The sequence below is a fragment of the Stenella coeruleoalba genome (genome assembly GCF_951394435.1).
Source record: "Stenella coeruleoalba genome assembly, chromosome: 2".
Classification (NCBI taxonomy): domain Eukaryota; kingdom Metazoa; phylum Chordata; class Mammalia; order Artiodactyla; family Delphinidae; genus Stenella; species Stenella coeruleoalba.
The window spans coordinates 29852196-29875165 of record NC_137147.1 but is presented as its reverse complement, the minus strand read 5'-3'; the positions used below and the strand labels follow the sequence as shown (position 1 = coordinate 29875165).

Below are 22970 nucleotides of genomic sequence, written 5' to 3'. Positions count from 1 at the left end.
ATGTTAAAGTCACTGAGGTTGACCAAGGGATGGAGAAAACCTCTGAGACCTCGAAGCTGGAATCTTTAGGAAATGAAAAGGCTTAACAGGAGAGAGGTAGGAAATAGCAGTGAGAATGGGTAGACAGTGGCATGGCCAGATGGTGTGAATCTCATGAGGGCAGGGGTTTGTGTAGGAAGACGGGAGGGAAATCATTTGAAGCAGCAGTGGAGAACCAGGCGGATGCTTGCTTTACTTCTTGGTCTTGAGATAGGTGGGGTGAAGACAGGTAGGTTTCAGGGAGGGGATGTCTTTGGGGCAAGCCAGGTTTCCAAGAAGGTCACAGAAGGTCGGAGTTCAGAGAGGAGGTGGAAGGATGTAGTGGGCATGCTGTTTACAGAAGAAGAATTCAGAAGGCAGAAGGAGTCAGTGAGGAGCTGGCGGGCTCTGCGTGTCCAGAGCTGTGTGGAGTTCAAAGCCCCTGGTAAGAGAGGATTCCTAGTGGACCTGAACTTCAAGCGGCGACTGCACTAATAGAACAGTGAGGCACATCACACAGCCAGCACATCCTGGTATGTGAAGAACTTTCCACTTCTCCCTCCCAGCTGAATTATTTTTAGGACTTTTGTTTAATAGAAGGATTGCAAAAATAATTTTCTTTACAAGTAGCTTTGGTAGATTAGTTTGTTTAGGCTGTCAGGCAGCCAAGCAACTTAGGGAAGATTGTATTTATTCATATGTCTTCAGGTAGGATTGGTATGGGGATGTCAGCTTCACCGATACACTAGCAAGAAGAAGGAAAGACCCATTAATTAGTTGAGAACCTACTATGTACCAGTTGTACTATGTACCAGAAGTACCTGCTACTGAGTATGCTATAATTAGTCTCTAGGTGCAAAATACTGTATATTTAAGTATATACTGAAATTTGTATATTTACAAAATTTTGTTTTAACTACTGTGTATCAGTGATTCCACTGGAGACCAAGCTGCCCTACTGGAAACTCTGTGGGTATTGCCGTCAGTCCTGGATTTGAATTCTAGATTCTTGGCTGACAAGCTGTTCTATTGATACTTTGGGCAAGTGACCTATGTTCTCAAGCTTCAGTTTTCTCATCTGTAGCGTGGGAGTGATAACCTCCACCCGTTAGAGTTTCTGTCATCGTCTGGGTGATTCTAATGAGCAGGCAAGGCGGAGAACCACTGGTACAGGTGATGAGTCTTTGTTCCATTTTATGGATGAGGAAACCAAGGCTCGGAGAGGCTAAATAAGCATAGCAATGTGCTGTTCATGGTCACACAGCTCTTAAGTGGCATGGCCGGGACTGACAGCCGGTTCTCAGGACCTCAGGACCCAGGCTTTATCCATCACAGTGACTTTCTGGCCAAATTCAAGGGAAGCTAAAGGAGCCTCCCCTTCAGTGTGGCTGCCCAGACTGTCGGCAGCATGGGGTGGGATGAAGGGATCAGGCGAAGAGAAGGCAGGCTCCATGGAATCTAGGTCACTAGTTCCCAAACCTGACCGTTCTTCCAAATCGCCTGGGGAACGTTTCATTTAGAAATCTCCACGGACCATCCTGGGCCTACTGGATCAGGATTTCTGGAGCGTGGGAACCAAGAACATGTATCTTTATAATCTGCCCCCCTCTCCAGTGATTCTGAGTCTCCTAGTCTGGTTCAGGTCCTTGGACCAGCTTTTGGGAACCCCTGAGTTCTAACTGAAGTCCAAAAATGATCAAGAGATTGCAGTCTAGTAAAATACTGGGTGCCTGGCATTGCCAGCAGCATTGCCCCTAGGGGCTGAGCTCCAGTGCCTTGTTTTCAGATCTTTGGTGCATTTCTTGAAACACACTTGAGCTGTCATGGAGCATCTGAACTTTGAGTATATAGGAGACGTCAAGTTGGCAGACTCTGCAGTAATAGAAAGAGTTATTTGTTCTTTAGAGCTATTGCTCTTCTTTCCTCCCTCTTGAGGTTCCTGCCCACTCAGTCAGATTAGAGCTGTATAAACAAGCTTGTACTACTGAGCTAGCACACAATCTGTAAATTTTCTTTTTTTTCTGAAGTACTTAACATTGCTGATGTCAGAAAAAAAATCCACTGGGTTTTAATGGGCTGAGGCAAACTACGTGAATTGGATATAACACGGAGGGGAGGAAATAGCACCAACAGAAATTCTTATGTGGCAGCATAAATATTCAGACTATATTACAAGCAGGGTTTGGTTGCCTCTCCTGAAAGGTATTTCCCTGAATCGGGTTTCAAGGGCTGGACGCTAGAAGTGGCGAGCATGATGTGTAGGGCTTCTTGCTGGGTGTGATGCTGGTTTTAGTGGCGTTGGAGTGTAACTGTAGTGGTCTGCTGCTTAGTTGTGTATCAGGGTCACCCGAGAAGCTTGTGAAACTGCTAATGGCTCCATCTCAGATGCACGGAGTCAGAATACCTGAGGAGGAGGAAGTCTTTCTCCAGTGATTCTGATGTCAGTGGCCTGGAAATTTCACTTGGCCAAACACTGGCCAAAAATAAGACTGCTGGTCAGTTGCAACAATTCATTCAGTGCCAAGGAAATTCGTGTGACTTGTTTTATTCCCTCTTCAAAAGCAACCTTGCAAAGTAGAGGGTTCTCTGCTTCCAGGTGAAGAGCTGGAAGCTTAGGGTGGAGGAATCAATTACCAAAGGCCACACAGCAGCCTTGGTGCGGCCAGAGCTGAGATGTGATTCCTGGTCTGACTTCAAAGCCCCTCCCTTTTCCACATCATCGAGGTCCTTCCCACCTGCCCTGCTCAGCATCATTATCTGCTGGACCCTAGGCTTTGCTTGCTGAGGGGCTGGCATTACAAATGAAAACAGCTGGCATTTGTTGTAACCGAAGCTACAAATGCAATGTAAGTTTGGAGTGAATTGCAGTCCTGACTTTCAAAAGATTTACTAATCAGAGTCATAGATGCTCAATTGTTCTGTTATTCACAGGGTCCCTCCTCACTATACTTTCCACCCTCCCACATATTCCTTCTGATCTAACTTGCTCATGGATTCCAAAAGTGGATTCCTGAGTTCAGGGCTGGTCCATGTCAATAAACCCTGGGGGAAATCTTCTTGTGTGATTCCATCCCTAGGTCTTTGTGGATAAAGAGCCTTCTTTGCTGAGCAGTTTTAATGGCTCGTTAACCAGATGAGTGTTCTAGACGGAGTACACTGTATCTTAGTGAAATCTTATCAGTTCTGTCATTCATTAAAAATATTAAGAATCTGCCTGCCAGTGCAGGAGACACTGGTTCAAGCCCTGGTCCGGAAAGATCCCACATGCTGTGGTGCAGCTAAGCCCGCGAGCCACGGCTACTGAGCCCGTGCGCCACAACTATTGAAGCCTATGCGCCTACAGCCCATGCTGTGCAATAAGAGAAGCTACCGCAATGAGAAACTTGCACACCACAGCGAAGAGTAGCCCCCGCTCGCCGCAACTAGAGAAAGCCTGCGCGCAGCAACAAAGACCCAACGCAGCCAAAAATAAATTAATTAATTTAAAAAAAAGTTTGAGTACCTTCTAGGTGCCAGGAATAGAGGGGTAAACCCAACTGACAAAGACTCTGCCCAGGCAGAACTGGCTCTCTAGCAGCAGAGGTCCCTGATAAACAAGTGAGCAAAGTCATATGAATTCAGCTAGGTGCAAATCCCTGTTATTTCACTCTCCTCATTTGACTGTCTTCCACTTAATCTCCTTGAGATCAGATCATCGTCATGTGTTTTTCCTCCCGGGTGTCTACCACTTCTGCGGCTTCAGATGTTCATTTGGGACGCAGGCTGCAAGGGCCTCTTCTGCCTCCCCCTCCTGTTCATCCTTCTGCTTTGATGGTAGTTGCCGCCTCTTCCTGCTCTGTGCTGTCATAACTGAGCACCCACATATTACAGAGTCCTGCATTTTTGGACATGTGTCACCCCTCCTGGACTCTGAACATTTTAAGGAGAGACGATCTGTGTCTGATTTATCTTTATGTCTCCAGCACAAAGCATGGGATTCTCAGTGTTTGCTCCAAGATTAAACGTTGAGTCCCGCGGCACCTAGTGGTGGGTGGTAGTATTACAGGAATTGCTCCATGGGGAGGGATGCTGAGTCTGGGAGGGGATGCTCTAGCTTAGCAGTTTGGTGATTCTTTGAGAAGTTTGGCATGAACATCGTCATGATTAGAGGAGAAGAGCTAGCATATAAGCAGTGATGATGGAAGAGAGGTGGCATGGAACATTCTGGTGAGTCTCTGAAGAAAAGTTAGAAATTTGAAATTCTGAGGTTCTAGGACAGAGCTGGAATACTAAGGATGTATAGCTAACGTCCCCTGGGGCTGTGGCTTGACCTGGTTCCAACAGCTAGTTAGTTGCAGATCAGGTGGGGGATCCAGGCTTCTCAGTTCAGAGGGTTTTCAACTATGCTGGGACTGCGGTTTGTGACAGATAAGGAAACAAAGGCACAGAGACGTGAAGTAACTTGCCCCAGACCACACAGCTAGTGAGTGGAGCCTGGATTGAGACATAAGAGACATAGATCTGTCTGATGAGAGAGGCCAGCTTGTCGCCACTAGCTGTCATGTCTCGGAGATCGTGAAATGCGTGGTTGTAACACATTTGCAGTTTTCCTCTTCTGTTAGTTGAAAGCGACTAGAGAAAAAGATTATTACTAACGTGTTTTCTTTCTATTGAAATGTAGTTGTGTGTATTCAGAAAAAATTCACAAATACTAAAAGTCCCTATATTATTTACTGTATGTATATACATGTATATCTAAGTAACCTAAAGAAGGTTTTGTTTTTCTCTACCACTAAATTAAAAATACTCCTGCTTCATTTTTATTGTACTTCATTTAAAAATAAATATTTATACTATGTTGTAGTGAATGAAAATCTAGTTCTTTAATTTTAGGAACCCAACTCTATAGTCAATGATTTAATTAGAACATACTTACCTGTGTAGGTTTCACATCTAGTACTCTCTAACATCTGTTGACATGTAGACTAGAAAGTGGTTGCATAACTATTTTAGAAATGCTTCTTTCTAGACACAGAAAAGTTAAATGACTTGTCTGAATTTCAAAATGAGTTGATAGAGGAACCAAAAATAGAAGCTTTTCTACTACATATTAGACTCACTAAAGTTCCAAACATAGAGGCTATGTACATTCACTGAGCAGTCTAAAGTCCAGAGCCTGGGACACCAGCCTGTTTCAACACACAGGAATGTTGCTCTTGGGGGTGGAGGGGCGGCCAGGGAAAGGCGAAAGGAGGGCTGACACGATTGTTTCACGATTGTTTCATTTCCAAACTTGCTATCATTGCACAGTTTTCTGGGTGGAAGATAATATGCTCATTAAAGTGAAAGTGTTCGTTTTAAAATAAAGCAATAGAAACACAAGATGACTCTGTTACACAGATAAATGAGATACATAAATGGACTCAGTTTTCTTTTTCATGCTGTGTCATATTCTGTGTTCAGGCAAAAGAGTAGGTAAATAAGTAGTTGTTTAAAAATGAAACAGTGTGTTGTTCATTTAACTTGAAAAGCTACTGACTAGAATAATAATGAGTGTTTTCATGTAGTACAATATTCATAGAAATACTGATATTACAGTGGGTAGAGATAATAGAATGACGCTCTTTATTTCTACTTGTAATCTAACTTTTAAAATGCACCCTGATTCATAAATGATGAAGAAAACAAGCAACATTATTCAAATGGGATACTTGGGGCAATTAAATTCTTAGCTTAAATTATAAATTCCTGTTTCTTCCCCATCTTCCGCTGAAATCTGTTTTTACAGGATGACCTTTGGTACCAACTTATTTTATAATAAAATGTTTCCTGAGTTTTTATTTTAAATTGAAATGGCCTTTTCTGTCAAGTATGGTATTTATAGAGGTTTCTTTGATGAAAAGCCTCTGAATTTTGTGCAAATAACCCAGGCAGGCTCTTAGATTAGTGATAACATTTGTATAGGACTTTAATGGCTTTATATAATACTTTACACTCGATTTATTTGACCCTTACCTGTGAGTACTCAGTGGAATTCACATTTTACTGATGAGAGCAATGTAGGGGAAGGTGACTTGGCATGGTTCTGGGCACATAGCAGGCATTCAACATGTTCACTTTAAAAGGATGGTAACAAAGGGAACCCAACAGGTTATTTAACTTGTTCGAGGTCACCCAGCAAATAGTGCATCATACCAAGAATTGAACTTGCTTCTTTAACTCAAAAATTCCATATGCTGTCATTGTCTCACTGCTGTCTTTTCAGGCTGTTAAAAAAAAAGGTCAAATTAGAAAAATTCATTCTTATTAATTGAGATGAAATTCACATAACTTAAAATTAATTTTAAAGCATACATTTCAGTGGCATTTAGTACATTCACAATGTTCTGCAGACATCACCTCTATCTAGTTCAAAAATATTTTCATAATCCCTAAAGGAGACCCCATATCCATTAAGCAGCCATTCCATTCCTTCCTCCCCACCCCCAGCTGCTGTTAACTACGAATCTGCTCTCTGTCTCTATAGATTTCTCTATTCTAGATATTTCATGTAAATGGAATTGTACAATATAGGACTGTCTTAGTCCACTCAGGCTGCTATAATAGAATACCATAGACTGAGCGGCTTATAAACAACAGAAATTTATTTGTCACCATTCTAGAGCCTGGGAAGTCCAAGATCAAGGCTTAAGCAGATTTGGTGTGTGGTGAGAACCCACCTCCTCGTTCATAGATGGCTTTCTTCTCACTGTGTCCTCACACGGTAGAAGGGAGCTCTCTGGGATCTCTTTTATAAGGACACAAATCCCAGTCATGAGGGCTCTGCCCTCATGATCTAATCAAATCCCAAAGGCTCTACCTCCTACTACCATCAGATTTGGGGTTAGGACTTCAACATATAAATTTTAAGGGGACATAAATATTCAGTCCTTAGCAGTGACCTTTTGTGTCTGGTTTCTTTTACTTAGTATAATGTTTTCAAGGTTGATCTATGTTGTAGTGTGTATCAGTACTTTGTTTGTTTTTTAAAAATCTTTATTGGAGTATAACTGCTTTACAGTGGTGTGTTAGTTTCTGCTTTGTAACAAAGTGAATCAGTTACACACATATATATGTCCCCGTATCTCTTTCCTGTTGCGTCTCCCTCCCTCCAACCCTCCCTATCCCACCCCTCTAGGGGGTCACAAAGCACCGAGCTGATCTCCCTGTGCTCTGTGGCTGTTTTCCACTAGCTATCTATTTTACGTTTGGTAGTGTATATGTGTCCATGCCACTCTCTCACTTTGTCCCAGCTTACCCTTCCCCCTCCCTGTATGCTCAAGTCCATTCTCTAGTAGGTCTATGTCTTTATTCCTGTCTTGCCACTAGGTTCTTTTTTTTTTTTTTTTTTTTGCAGTACACGGGCCTCTCACTGTTGTGGCCTCTCCCGTTGCAGAGCACAGGCTCCGGATGCGCAGGCTCAGCGGCCATGGCTCACGGGCCCAGCTGCTCCGCGGCATGTGGGATCTTCCCGGACCGGGGCACGAACCCATGTCCCCTGCATTGGCAGGCGGACTCTCAACCACTGAGCCATCAGGGAAGCCTGCCCCTAGGTTCTTAATGACCTTTTTTTTTTTTTCTTAGATTCCATATATATGTGTTAGCATACGGTATTTGTTTTTCTCTTTCTGACTTACTTCACTCTGTATGACAGACTCTAGGTCCAGCCACAACACTACAAATAATTCAATTTTGTTTCTTTTTATGGCTGAGTAATATTCCATTGTATATATGTGCCACATCTTCTTTATCCATTCATCTGTTGATGTACACTTAGGTTGCTTCCATGTCCTGGCTATTGTAAATAGAGCTGCAGTGAACATTTTGGTACATGACTCTTTTTGAATTATGGTTTTCTCAGGGTATATGCCCAGTAGTGGGATTGCTGGGTCGCATGGTAGTTCTATTTTTAGTTTTTTTAAACATCTTTATTGGAGTATAATTGCTTTACAATAGTGTGCTGGTTTCTGCTTTATAACAAAGTGAATCAGTTATACATATACATATGTTCCCATCTCTTCCCTCTTGCATCTCCCTACCTCCCAATCTCCCTATCCCACCCCTCTAGGTGGTCACAAACCACCGAGCTGATCTCCCTGTGCTATGCGGCTGCTTCCCACTAGTCGTCTATTTTATGTTTGGTAGCGTATATATGTCCATGCCACTCTCTCGCTTTGTCACAGCTTACCCTTCCCCCTCTCCGTATCCTCAAGTCCATTCTCTAGTAGGTCTATGTCTTTTTTTTTTTTTTTTTTTTTGCGGTACACGGGCCTCTCACTGTTGTGGCCTCTCCCATTGCAGAGCACAGGCTCCGGACACGCAGGCTCAGCGGCCATGGCTCACAGGCCCAGCCGCTCTGTGGCATGTGGGATCTTCCCGGACCGGGGCACAAACCCGTGTCCCCTGCATTGGCAGGCGGACTATCAACCACTGCGCCACCAGCGAAGCCTAGGTCTGTGTCTTTATTCCCGCCTTATCCCTAGGTTCTTCATGACATTTTTTTTTCTTAGATTCCATATATATGTGTTAGCATACGGTATTTGTTTTTCTCTCTCTGACTTACTTCACTCTGTGTGACAGACTCTAGGTCCAGCCACCTCACTACAAATAACTCAATTTCATTTCTTTTTATGGCTGAGTAATATTCCATTGTATATATGTGCCACATCTTCTTTATCCATTCATCTATTGATGGACACTTAGGTTGCTCCCATGTCCTGGCTATTGTAAATAGAGCTGCAGTGAACATTTTGGTATGTGACTCTTTTTGAATTATGGTTTTCTCAGGGCATATGTCCAGTAGTGGGATTGCTGGGTTGTATGGTAGTTCTATTTGTAGTTTTTTAAGGAACCTCCATACTATTCTCCATAGTGGCTGTATCAATTTACATTCCCACCAACAGTGCAAGAGGGTTCCCTTTTCTCCACACCCTCTCCAGCAATTATTGTTTGTAGAGTTTTAATCATGGCCATTCTGACCGGTGTGAGATGATATCTCATTGTAGTTTTGATTTGCATTTCTCTAATGATTAGTGATGCTGAGCATCCTTTCATGTGTTTGTTGGCCATCTGTATATCTTCTTTGGAGAAATGTCTGTTTAGGTCTTCTGACCATTTTTGGATTGGGTTGTTTGTTTTTCTCATACTGAGCTGCATGAGCTGCTTGTAAATTTTGGAGATTAATCCTTTGTCAGTTGCTTCATTTGCAAATATTTTCTCCAATTCTGAGGGTTGTCTTTTCACCTTATTTATGGTTTCCTTTGCTGTGCAAAACCTTTTAAGTTTCATTAGGTCCCATTTGTTTATTTTTGTTTTTATTTCCCTTTCCCTAGAAGGTGGATCAAAAAGGATCTTGCTGTGATTTATGTCATAGAGTGTTCTGCCTGTTTTCCTCTAAGAGTTTGATAGTATCTGGCCTTACATTTAGGTCTTTAATCCATTTTGAGTTTATTTTTGTGTATGGTGTTAGGGAGTGTTCTAATTTCATTCTTTTACATCTAGCTGTCCAGTTTTCCCAGCACCACTTATTGAAGAGGCTATCTTTTTTCCACTGTATATTCTTGCCTCCTTTATCAAAGATAAGGTGACCATATGTGTGTGTGTTTATCTCCAGGCTTTCTATCTGTTCCATTGATCTATATTTCTTTTTTTGTGCCAGTACCATACTGTCTTGATTATTGTAGCTTTGTAATATAGTCTGAAGTCAGGGAGCCTGATTCCTCCAGCTCCGTTTTTCGTTCTCAAGATTGCTTTGGCTATTCGGGGTCTTTTGAGTTCCCATACAAATTGTGAAATTTTTTGTTCTAGTTCTGTGAAAAATGCCAGTGGTAGTTTGATAGGGATTGCATTGAATCTATAGATTGCTTTGGGTAATAGAGTCATTTTCACAATGTTGATTCTTCCAATCTAAGAGCATGGTATGTCTCTCCATCTATTTGTATCATTTTTATTTTTTTTCATCAGTGTCTTACAATTTTCTGCATACAGTTCTTTTGTCTACTTAAGTAGGTTTATTGCTAGATATTTTATTCTTTTTGTTGCAATGGTTAAGTGGAAGTGTTTTCTTAATTTCACTTTCAGATTTTTCATCATTAGTATATAGGAATGCAAGAGATTTCTGTGCATTAATTTTGTATCCTGCTACTTTACCAAATTCATTGATTAGCTCTAGTAGTTTTCTGGTAGCATCTTTAGGATTCTCTATGTATAATATCATGTCATTTGCAAATGGTGACAGCTTTACTTCTTCTTTTCCGATTTGGATTCCTTTTATTTGTTTTTCTTCTCTGATTGCTGTGGCTAAAACTTCTAAAACTATGTTGAATAATAGTGGTGAGAGTGAACAACCTTGTCTTGTTCCTGATCTTAGTGGAACTGCTTTCAGGTTTTCGCCATTGAGGACAATGTTGGCTGTGGGGTTGTCATATATGGCCTTTATTATGTTGAGGAAAGTTCCCTCTATGCCTACTTTCTGGAGGGTTTTTATCATAAATGAGTGTTGAATTTTGTCAAAAGCTTTCTCTGCATCTATTGAGATGATCATATGGTTTTTCTCCTTCACTTTGTTAATATGGTGTATCACATTGATTTATTTGCATATATTGGAGAATCCTTGCATTCCTGGGATAAACCCCACTTGATCATGATATATGATCCTTTTAATGTGCTGTTGCATTCTGTTTGCTAGTATTTTGTTGAGGATTTTTGCATCTATGTTCATCACTGATATTGGCCTGTAGTTTTCCTCTTTGTGACATCTTTGTCTGGTTTTGGTATCAGGGTGATGGTGGCCTCGTAGAATGAGTTTGGGAGTGTCCCTCCCTCTGCTATATTCTGGAAGAGTTTGAGAAGGATAGGTGTTAGCTGTTCTGTAAATGTTTGATAGAATTTGCCTGTGAAGCCATCTGGTCCTGGGCTTTTGTTTGTTGGAATATTTTTAATCACTGTTTCAATTTCATTGCTTGTGATTGGTCTGTTCATATTTTCTATTTCTTCCTTGTTCAGTCTCTGAAGGTTGTGCATTTCTAAGAATTTGTCCATTTCTTCCCGGTTGTCCATTTTATTGGCATATAGTTGCTTATAGTAGTCTCTCATGATCCTTTGTATTTCTGCAATGTCAGTTGTTACTTCTCCTTTTTCATTTCTAATTCTATTGATTTGAGTCTTCTCCCACTTTTTCTTGATGAGTCTGGCTTATGGTTTATCAATTTTGTTTATCTTCTCAAGGAACCAGCTTTTAGTTTTATTGATCTTTGCTATAGTTTCCTTAATTTCTTTTTCATTTATTTCTGATCTGATCTTTATGATTTCTTTCCTTCTGCTAACTTTGGGATTTTGTTGTTCTTCTTTCTCTAATTGCTTTAGGTGTAAGGTTAGGTTATTTATTTGAGATGTATCTTGTTTCTTAAGGTGGGATTGTATTGCTATAAAGTTCCCTCTTAGAACTGCTTTTGCTGCATCCCATAGGTTTTGGATCGTCATGTTTTCATTATCATTTGTTTCTAGGTATTTTTTGATTTCTTCTTTGATTTCTTCAGTGATCTCTTGGTTATTAAGTAGTGTATTGTTTAGCCTCCATGTGTTTGTATTTTTTACAGATTTTTTCCTGTAATTGATATCTAGTCTCCTATGTTGTGGTTGGAAAAGATACTTGATATGATTTCAATTTTCTTAAATTTACGAAGGCTTGATTTGTGACCCAAGATACGATCTATCCTGGAGAGTGTTCCATGAGCACTTGAGAAGAATGTGTATTCTGTTGTTTTTGGATGGAATGTCCTATAAATATCAATTAAGTCCATCTTGTTTAATGTATCATTTAAAGCTTGTGTTTCCTTATTTATTTTCGTTTTGGATGATCTGTCCATTGGTGAAAGTGTGGTGTTAAAGTCCCCTACTATGATTGTGTTACTGTCAATTTCCCCTTTTATGGCTGTTAGTACTTGCCTTATGTTTTGAGGTGCTCCTGTGTTGGGTTCATAAATATTTACAATTGTTATATCTTCTTCTTGGATTGATCCCTTGATCATTATGCAGTGCCCTTTTCTCTTGTAATTGTCTTTGTTTTAAAGTCTATTTTGTCTGATATGAGAATTGCTACTCCAGCTTTCTTTTGATTTCCATTTGCATGGAATATCTTTTTCCATCCCCTCACTTTCAGTCTGTATGTGTCCCTAGGTCTGAGGTGGGTCTCTTGTAGACAGCATATATATGGGTCTTGTTTTTGTACCCATTTAGCCAGTCTATGTCTTTTGGTTGCGGCATTTAATTCATTTACATTTAAGGTAATTATCGATATGTATGTTCCTATTACCATTTTCTTAATTGTTTTGGGTTTATTATTGTAGGTCTTTTCCTTCTTTTGTGTTTCCTGCCTAGAGAAGTTCCTTTACCATTTGTTGTAAAGCTGGTTTGGTGGTGCTGAATTCTCTTAGGTTTTGTTTGTCTGTAAAGGTTTTAATTTCTCCGTCAAATCTGAATGAGATCCTTGCTGGGTAGAGTCATCTGTGTAGTAGGTTTTTCTCCTTCAATACTTTAAATATGTCCTGCCACTCCCTTCTGGCTTGCAGAATTTCTGCTGAAAGATCAGCTGTTAACCTTATGGGGATTCCCTTGTGTGTTATTTGTTGTTTTTCCCTTGCTGCTTTTAATATTTGTTCTTTGTATTTAATTTTTGATAGTTTGATTAATATGTGTCTTGGCGTGTTTCTCCTTGGATTTATCCTGTATTGGACTCTCTGTGCTTCCTGGACTTGAATAACTATTTCCTTTCCCATATTAGGGCAGTTTTTAACTATAATCTCTTCAAATGTTTTGTCAGTCCCTTTCTTTTTCTCTTCTTCTTCTGGGACCCCTATAATTCGAATGTTGGTGCGTGTTAATGTTGTCCCAGAGGTCTCTGAGACTGTCCTCAATTCTTTTTGTTCTTTTTTCTTTATTCTGCTCTGCAGTAATTATTTCCACTATTTTATCTTCCAGGTCACTTATCCGTTCTTATGCCTCAGTTATTCTGCTATTGATCCCTTCTAGAGAATTTTTAGTTTCATTTATTGTGTTGTGCATCATTGTTTGCTCCTTAGTTCTTCTAGGTCATTGTTAAACGTTTTTTGTATTTTCTCCATTCTATTTCAAAGAGTTTGGACATCTTTACTATCATTATTTTGAATTCTTTTTCAGGTAGTCTGCCTATTTCCTCTTCATTTGTTAGATCTGGTGGGTTTTTGCCTTGCTCCTTCATCTGCTGTGTGTTTCTTTGTATTCTTATTTTGCTTAACTTACTGTGTTTGGGGTCTCCTTTTCACAGGCTGCAGGTTCGTAGTTCCCATTGTTTTTGCTGTCTGTACCCAGTGGCTAAGGTTGGTTCAGTGGGTTGTGTAGGCTTTCTGGTGGAGGAGTGCCTGTGTTCTGGTGGATAAGGCTGGATCTTGTCTTTCTGGTGGGCAGGTGCACGTCTGGTGGTGTGTTTTGGGGTGTCTGTAGGCTTATTATGGGTTTAGGCAGCCTCTGTGCTAATGGATGGTGTTGTGTTCCTGTCTTGCTAGTTGTTTGGCATAGGGTGTCCAGCACAGTAGGTTGCTGGTCGTTGAGTTGAGCTGGGTCTTGGTGGTGAGATGGAGATCTCTGGGAGATGTTCACCGTTTGATATTATGTGGAGCTGGGATGTCTCTTGTGGACCAGTGTCCTGAACTCGGCTCTCCCACCTCAGAGGCACAGTCCTGACAACCGGCTGGAGCACCAAGATCCTGTCAGCCACACAGCTCAGAATAAAAGGGAGAAAAAAAGGAAAGAAAGAAAGAAGGTAAAATAGAATAAAATAAAGTTACTAAGATAAAGAATAATTATTAAAATTTTTTTTAAAAAGTAATAAAAATAAAGAACAGAGGAAGCAAACCAAAAAACAAATCCACCAATGATAACAAGTGCTAAAAACTATACTTAAAAAAAATAAATAAATAAAATGGACAGACAGAACCCTAGGACAAATGGTGAAAGCAAAGGTATACAGACAAAATTACATACAAAAGCATACACATACACATTCACAAAAAGAGAAAAAGGGAGAAATATATATCTATATCGTTGCTCCCAATAGTCCACCGCCTCAGTTTGGGATGATTTGTTGTCTATTCAGGTATCCCACAGGTTCAGGGTACATCAAGTTGATTGTGGAGATTTAATCCCCTGCTCCTGAGGCTGCTGGGAGAGGTTTCCCTTTGTCTTCTTTGTTCTCACAGCTCAGCTTTGGATTTGGCCCCGCCTCTGCATGTAGGTCGCTGGAGGGCGTCTGTTTTTCCGCTCAGGCAGGACGGGGTTAAAGGAGCCGCTGACTCGGGGGCTCTGGCTCACTCAGGCCGCGGGGGAGGGAGGGGCACGGAGGGCGGGGCGAGCCTGTGGCGGCAGAGGCCGGCTTGCAGCAGCCTGTGGCGTGCCGTGCGTTTTCCCGGGGAAGTTGTCCCTGGATCCCGGGACCCTGGCAGTGGCGGGCTGCACAGGCTTCCTGGAAGTGGGGTGTGGCTAGTGACCCGTGCTCGCACACAGGTTTCTTGGTGGCGGCAGCAGCGGCCTTATCGTCTCAAGCCCGGCTCTGGGGTCTGCGCTTTTAGCCTTGGCTCGCGCCCGTCTCTGGAGCTCCTTTAAGCGGCGCTCTTAATTCCCTCTCCTCGCGCACCAGGAAACAAAGAGGGAAGAAAATGTCTCTTGCCTCTTCGGCGGCTCCAGACTTTTTCCCCGACTCCCTCCTGTCTAGCTGGGGCGCACTAGCCCTTTCAGGCTGTGTTCACGCTGCCAACCCCAGTCCTCTCCCTGGGATCCGACCGAAGCCGGAGCCTCAGCTCCCAGCCCCGCCCGCCCCGGCGGGTGAGCAGACAAGCCTCTCGAGCTGGTGAGTGCCGGTCGGCACCGATCCTCTGTACGGGAATCTCTGCGCTTTGCCCTCCTCACCCGTTGCTGCACTCTCCTCCGCGGCTCCGAAACTGCCCCCCTCCGCCACCCGCAGTCTCTGCCCGCGAAGGGGCTTCCTAGTGTGTGGAAATCTTTCCTCCTTCACAGCTCCCGCCCACTGGAGCAGGTCCCGTCTGTATTCTTGTCTCTGTTTTACCTTTTTTCTTTTGCCCTACCCAGGTACGTGGGGAGTTTCTTGCCTTTTGGGAGGTCTGAGGTCTTCTGCCAGCATTCAGTAGGTGTTCTGTAGGAGTTGTTCCACATGTAGATGTGTTTCTGGTGTATTTGTGGGAGGAAGGTGATCTCCACATCTTACTCTTCCGCCATCTTGAAGCTCCCCCCCAGTACTTTATTACTTTGGATGGCTGAATTACATTCCATGGTAGAGAGAGACCATATTTTTTTTAGCCATTCATCAGTTGATGGACATTGAGTTATTTCCATTTTTCGGTGAATAGTGCTGCTCTGACAGACATTAGTGTTCAAATATTGGTTTGAATACCTGTTTTTAGTTATTAAGAGTAGAATTTCAAGGTTATATGGTAAATTCTATTCTGTGGTAAATTCTAACTTTTTGAGGAGCCAGCAAACTGTTTTCCATGGTGACTGAACCATTTTATATTCCTACCAACAATGTACAAGGGTTCTGATTTCCCTACATCCTTGTCAATGCTTATTTGAGTTAAAAAAATTATTATAACCATCCTAGTGGGTATAAAGTGGTATCTCCTTGTGGTTTTGATTTGCAATTCCTTGATAAAATATTCATATTTTAATGCATAGAATTAATCATAAAATGAGCTTTGATAAGACAAAATCAACATGAAAATGAGTGGCTTCGTCTATCTCCAGGAGATTATTTAAGATTGGGGTATGATCTCCCCTAGAGTGAATGATTCTGGGCTGAAAATAAAACACACGTTGCTTTGAAATTAGAAGAATGTATGTGGATAATGAGACTACAGTTATCCCCAACCTAAAAAAATACTGCTTAAAGTAATGAGGAAAAAAAGAAATTACATCACGTTTTGTTTCCATGCCACCTGACAAAAGATACTTAGTTCTTTGCATGGCATTTCTTTATGTAATTCTTTCCTGTCTTAATGGTCTATTTATTTATTTTCACAGTGTGAGTGAAGACACCCAGGATGGCTCAGGGATCCGGGGATCAAAGAACAGTGGGGATTGCAGACCCAGAGGAGAGTTCTCCAAATATGATAGTCTACCGCAAAGTAAGGCATCTGGTTAAACGCTGGGGGTGCTGCCGTGTACGTGTCTGTGTTCTGTGTAGGGTTGACTGATGGTTGATGGCTCCACAAATGTTTTCTGCCTAAACGGCCTTGACTGTTGAATGAATAATTTTCTTCTCATATCCTCTGATTCCCGAATTTTAAAATTCAAGGAAGTTAGGTCTTGTCATCCTCGGTATTGAACACTTGAAAAACACTCTATGGCTTAGTTTTCTTTAAACCAAAGATTGCCTGAACAATGCAGATAGACACGTGTTGTCATTTTGTGTAAAGGCCTTAGTGTAACATTAATTAATTGAATGTGTTCAAACCCGTAGTACAGATAAGATCTGGTCTAGATACTGTGGGAGGGACACAGAGGTGTGTATGTATTAGACAGTTTGCAGCTGGTAGGAGACATAAGATGTACACAGATAACTGTTACAGCGTCCAAGTGTTAATTTCCAAAAGAGAAGTGCAAGTAGAGTGTTACATAATCTCAGGGGAGGGGGCGATTACTTCCAGCCTCTGAGATCTGGGATGGGCTGTGGAGGAGAGGCCTTTGAACTCAGTTTTAAAGGATCTGTAGGATTCCCTTCTGTGGAAAATAGAAGTGAAGAGCAACATTCAAGGCAGTGAGATGCATTCAGCAAAGGCAAAGAGCTAGAGGAAGTGAAGGGCAACCAGAACCAGTTAGCTTGGGCAGAGGATGAATTACAAGTAAATGGAGTAAATGGAGGAGAGATTTGGGGAAGAGAGTCTGGGATGGAGCCAGATTTTAGAATGTTGAATCATAGGCAATTTAATCATCAAAAACTTCAGTGCCAGGAGTTGTAAGATCAACATTTCTTTGGGATTATGAGCCTTGCGCCAGTGTGCCAAGTGGACTGTTATCGAGGGTGGGTTGGAGGCTTTGGTGGGGCGCTTCCGTATCTGTGAGAAAGGTAAGGAGGACCCTAATCTAGCAGGGAAAATGCCCCTCAGAAAGGAGCAGGACTGAGCAGAGAGATTAAAGAGTCTGAATTAGCAATGACTTGGAAACGGAATGAATATGAAATTAGAAGGTGAATAAAGAGTCAGAGATAACTGGGTTTTTGACCTTGGGTGATAGAAAGGCATTGGTGCTATTAATTCAAATAGGAATATTGGGAAGCATATGTTTTAAAGGAAGGAAATATAGTACATAAGTTTTATTTGTGCATTGCTGAATTTGAGGCAACAGTTGCTGCTTCTCATACACCTTTTTGATGTCTGCATGTTTGTAAAAATGTAGCCTAACTGTATCATATATTAATAAGGAAAATGAGTTCATCTCATTCATTTCGCTAAATATTTGAGTTGTCTGCTGAGTTCTGTGTATTCTGCAAGAGTCTGTGTTCTGTCTATGTTAATCATATGTGCAATGTTGAACTAGATATTCCTGGATGAACAATATGGTGAATTTTTCTTTTTTCCTTGTAAAAACAGAGCTCTCAAACTAATCTTGCTTTTAGTACCAAATTCCTTAATCCTTTGCTTTGAAAAAGAATGCTTAGATAACCCATCCCTAAGAGAGATGTTCATTAAGTTGTAGTAAAGAAAAAAAAGATTAGTGGGGCTAACCAAGTTGTGAGGCATATAGAATAATATAGACACGTTTATTCGTTACCTTCTTAACCCACCTCAAACTAGGAGACCCTCTGCCAAGCACATAGGAACATGGGGTTTGGGGTCAGATCTGGGTTAAAATTGCAACTCCGCCACTTCCTAGTGGTGTGACCTGGAGTTGGTTATTTAACTTCTGTGAGTCTCTGTTTCTTCATCCAGAAAAGGGGGAAAAGGTGGGAGAAAGGATAGTACCTCCAGGAGTTACTGTGAAGATTCATTTGGATAAAGTAATTAAAGCATCTTACATCCTGCTTGGTATAGAAGTGGTCCATGATTAATGCTTCTTTTTTTTTTTTATCTTTCGGTCTTGTAGCGATAGTAACACTTGGAGAGGAAATAAATTATAAAATATATAAATGTTGGTGCTGTTAATAAGGTGATTAAAGTGCATTTATACAGTGAGTTGCTTTTTATGACACAGGAAAACAAGGCAGATATTTTTATTTTATTCAGGAGATTGCAAATTAATGGATTATTAAAGGTTAATAAGAAATGTAAAGGTCATGTAATACAAACATCTTCCCACAAGAATGTTTGGTATTATGTTGAAAGGCAAAACTTCCTACAGGTTTGTGGGAACTTGATTTTTACTTTTTAGGTGGTATCAGGGGGCTCTTCATTTTTAGATTTTAATTTAGCTACAAAGTTGTAAAATGCTGTAATTGTTTAGAGAAATGACTATTAGTTATTTGGTTTCTATATTGGAAATCTGTCTTGCTTCCTCATGATAAATCTGTGGGGGGTATGTATGTGTTCATGTTATTTGCTATGTTAGTTAATTGGTATAAAAGGGACATTGGATCTGTGCCATCTATTAGAAAGAAAGCAGGCACACTTATTGCCCCGTATGGGTCCAGGACCTGGAATCATTTAAACCTAGTTAGTTTGACTAACTTAGGCCCTGGTTGTGTTTGAAACATGGGATATTCACCTAGTTTTCTGCTGTAGACTGACCACTGCCTATGACCGAGACTTACCTACTGCAGGACACTATCCTCAAGGTATAGGTAAAGATTGAATCTTGAAACCAAGGTTGATCCAAAATGTTTTCTATGGAAGTCCTCTTGTATAATGATTTATTCAAGGTCATAGCTATAAAATCAAACCTTTTCTCAGAGTTCTACAGCAAAAATTTACATTAAAAATGTGGAAATAGTGCTTTCATTTTAATTTTCTTTCTCTTGCTTGTTATTTCTTTCTCTTGTCAGATGTTTTCAGTGTGAAATTTTTGCTTGGACTATGTTGTGTTGATTCAGATGCTGACATTTAAAAAGCTAAATCTAGAGAAATGAAACTTTTGAGTAAACCTCCGACTAATAAGTGTCCATAATGTTGTTGTGACTTTTAAATGCCATTTAGGATGGTAACCTTCTGACATATGAGTAATGATGGGTGGGTTTCTTAAGCCTATACTTTTCAGAATACTCTTTATTTTCTTTTCATGTGTTCTATGTCATTAACTATGAGAAGTTATCCTTTCCCAAGGCATGATTTATTTATTGACTTGAGCAGACTTTCTAATTTAGTTTTTTTATCCTTCCTATTCACATTTTGGATTGGAGGTGTGCATGAAAAATGTATTGGTCACATTAAAAGTTTACTTAAAAGAAAGCCTTAATTATTCATTGTCGTCTAGACCTGTTAACCTTTTTTTCTTTTTCTTTTTTTTTTTTTTTAATCCTGGATCCAAAAGATCCTGGGGTCATTGAATTGCCCAATGTAATGATGATATTTGAACCTGGCTATACATCAGATCATTTAGGGGTACTTTATAAAAATGCTGGTCCTCAAAGAACCCCCAAGTTGTTTGTGTTTAATATGTCTGAGCTGGGTCCTCGGAATCTGAGTTTTAAAGTGTTCTCAAGAGAATCTGATGCCCAGCTAAGTTTGAAACACATTTATTTAGTGTCTTTTAAAATATCCAGGTGGAGTATGCAGTGTAAAGTCATGGGGAAGTTGGTGTCTTGAATTGGGTTTTTGATTTTGTAATTATTTGCAGATCTTTCAAGATGTAGAAAAACCAGGCTCTTATAGAGTTAGAATTGAGGAATTTTAGTAGCTTCATCTTAGAGATTTTCTAGTCAATACCCTCATCTTATAGATCGGAAAATTAAAGTATGGGGAAGATGCATAACTTGCTGAAGGTTACTTGGCAATTTCCCAGTGAACCGGTGATTGTGTCCAGGTAACTCGACAGCCCAATTGGTGTCCTCTCTCCTGTTATGTTATCAATCACAAACTAACATTACTACTACATTGTTGGGGCTGAAAGCCATTGGTTAAATTGAATAAATGAAAATACCACGTGGCAGATCTTTGGTTTTCGAGGTTATTCTCAGAGGTGTGACTTGGGTTACCTTTGAACATTTGTAATGCTCAAGTTTCATTCTTCTTGCTAGTGCTCTTTTTTCCTGGGTGAAGATGTTCTGAAATGTTTACTTTCTTTTATAGCTAGGAATTCTTTTGAGTAAGAGTAGGTTGCTTTCTGATTTTATCTGGTTCTCTGAGAGGTGTTGGTAATGTCTCCTGACAAATTTCCACCTGGACTGGCAATGTTATTTGGTAGAACTCTGGGAAATTAAATGGTAGGTGGACAGAGAAAATTGTAGCTTACCGTGACCCGGGCTAGGGTCAGGAGGTGGTACAATGTGATGGAAGATGCCAAACAGGGAGCCAAGAGCCCTGGATCACTTACTGCTTTGGTTCTCTCGATGGGGAACTTCATCTTCCTGGCTCTGTTTCTTATTTTGCCTTCCTCCTTCCCAACTAAGGAACACTTCTTACAAAAAATATGTATGTATTTAGTGTCTACATAAAATAGAAAGAAGCATGATACAATTAACCCTGTTTACTCACAGGGTAAACTTAATAAATAAACTCAATAAATAAAATACTGTTTTGGCTTCATTTCCTCTTATGTAAAGTGATGGGGATTGGACTAAATAATGTGCACAGAACTTCTCTGCAGTGATTTTGAGAAAGCTAGCAGCAGGACATTGTTTTGGAATGCATTGACGGCAGTTGTAGAGGCCAGTGCAGTTGCGTGTCAGGGAACCTGCAGACCCTGATGACCAAGGCGTGATGAGGATTAGAAACTCTTTAATTAGCAAATATGTATCGAGTGTCATTTATGTGCCAGACACTGTTAGATGCTAGGAAGGCAAGATGGATACTATTCCCTGAAAGAACCCATTGGCCAGTGGGGCAGAGATGGGATAACTAGGCAATTGCAATGCACATAGAGGTACATTGAGGGGTCTGGGAGGAGATAGAAGGGTTGGGAGGTCCATATCAGGAGAGAGGATGATGATGTCATAGAAGACATCCAGAGGGTTTGGCCTGCCTTAATTCTTGAAAGACAAATAAGAATTAACCTTGCAGAGAATGGGAGAAAAACTGTGGAGGCAGAAGGACTAGCACATGCAAAGGGACAGAGTTGTAATGTATACTGAGTTCTGGAAACTTCCAGTGGCTGTTTTCCTGGAGCTAGGTTTCTGTGATGAAGGTTGAGAAATAAAGCTGGTTAGGTAGATTAGGGCCAGATCATAAAAGATCTTATACATCAGGCAAGGAGTTTGGATGCTGTGCAGGTATCTTCTCTTTCTGTCTCTGCGCCCACACTCCCCTGCTCTATATGCTGCGCACTGTACCATGTGGACTGCATCTACAGGGCTCCTGTGACCTCTGGCTTTCAACTGAATTTGGTCCATGGGAGCCTGAGGAGAGGTGGGGGCGGGGAGGAAGAAGAGCAAGGTCAGGGTATTTCTTCCCCTGGCCCCCACTTGGCAAGGTCTCGCAAGTGGGGGCCAGGGTGTGTCCCTTGACTGAAGGTCATTGCTCCTCTCTAGGCAGGCTGCTCTCCTCCTCTGGGTCCAGATACCCTTTTCTTCGACTCATCCTTTTGGGCCTTGACTGAAGGTCTGTGTACCTTGACTGAAGGTCATTGCTCCTGTGTCCCTTGACTGAAGGTCATTGCTGGCTGTGTCCCTTGACTGAAGGTCATTGCTCCTCTCTAGGCAGGCTGCTCTCCTCCTCTGGGTCCAGATACCCTTTTCTTCGACTCATCCTTTTGGGCCTTGGGGTGGTGGTTCCAGTTTGTATTAGTAATCTATTGCAGTATAACACATCACCCCCCAACTCAATGGCTTAAACACGACATTTATTGCCACAGTTTCTGTGGGTCCATAATCCAAGTGCAGATTAGTTGGGTCCTCTGGCTCAGGATCTCTCACAAGCTACAGTCAAGATGTTGGCTGGAATTGCAGGTTCATCTGAAAGTTCAACTGGGGAAAAGCCCACATCCAGGCTCACTCATGTGGTTCTTGGTGGGATTCAATTCCTTGAGGGTTATTGAATGATCGCCTCGGTTCCTCACTGTCTGTTGTCTGTTACTCTCAGTTCCTTTCCATATGTGTCTCTCTATAGGGTAGGTCACAACATAGAAGCCTGTTTTATCAGAGTAAGCAAGGAAGAGGTGGAGGGTGGGGGGGTTGGCAATGATGGGAGTCATACTATTTTATAACCTAATCTTGGCTGTAACACTCCATCCCTATCATTAGGGGCAAGTCTCCAGGTCTAGCCCTCAGTCAAGGTGAGGGGTTTATACAAGGGCACAAATACCCAGAGGTGGAGATCATTATGGGCCACTTCAGAAGCCATTTACCATAGGGTTCTACTTCCACAAGTCAGAGGTTCCTGAATGTTCCCTCATGGTTCCCCTATGCCCTGCTACTTCTTTATACTTGATCCTTTCTGAAATAAACCTTCCTTGAATTGTCCTATATTTTATTTGCCATCTGTTTGCCGATAAGCCTCTGACTCATACAGGTCAAATCCCCGAAGCAAAGAGAATCCACTGAGATCCCGTTTCTCTTCGCAATGAAATTCTCCACAAAAGGATTTAAATCAGGGAAGTCATTCAGTGTTCAGGATGGGATTGCGGAGGGAGGCTGTAAGAGAAATGGTAGGATTAGTAAGCAGAAGAATAGTTTGGTGACTTTACAGGAATTCACGGGAGGAAAAAATGATGTCCAACTCAGTGGCAGTGATAATGTAGATGAAGAGAAGTGCTTGAGAGCTGTTTAGGAGGTAGAATCTACAGGATTTGGTGACTGATAC

General features: G+C 41.3%; 1 protein-coding gene across 8 annotated transcripts in view; it reads left to right on the top strand.

Annotated features, from left to right (window-relative positions):
- RGS6 (regulator of G protein signaling 6) overlaps positions 1-22970 on the top strand; it is a 589735-nt gene that overhangs the window by 17106 nt on the left and 549659 nt on the right. For 6 of the 8 annotated variants that reach the window (XM_079914441.1, XM_079914443.1, XM_079914442.1 and 3 more), the window contains exon 2: positions 16105-16208. In XM_079914441.1, the coding sequence (XP_079770567.1) occupies positions 16125-16208 (84 nt within the window). In that variant the 5' untranslated portion in view covers positions 16105-16124. Of the gene's footprint in view, positions 1-14324; positions 14918-14974; positions 15157-16104; positions 16209-22970 lie in introns of those variants that run through there. The other 2 variants (XM_079914436.1, XM_079914437.1) reach the window with 2 other exon arrangements.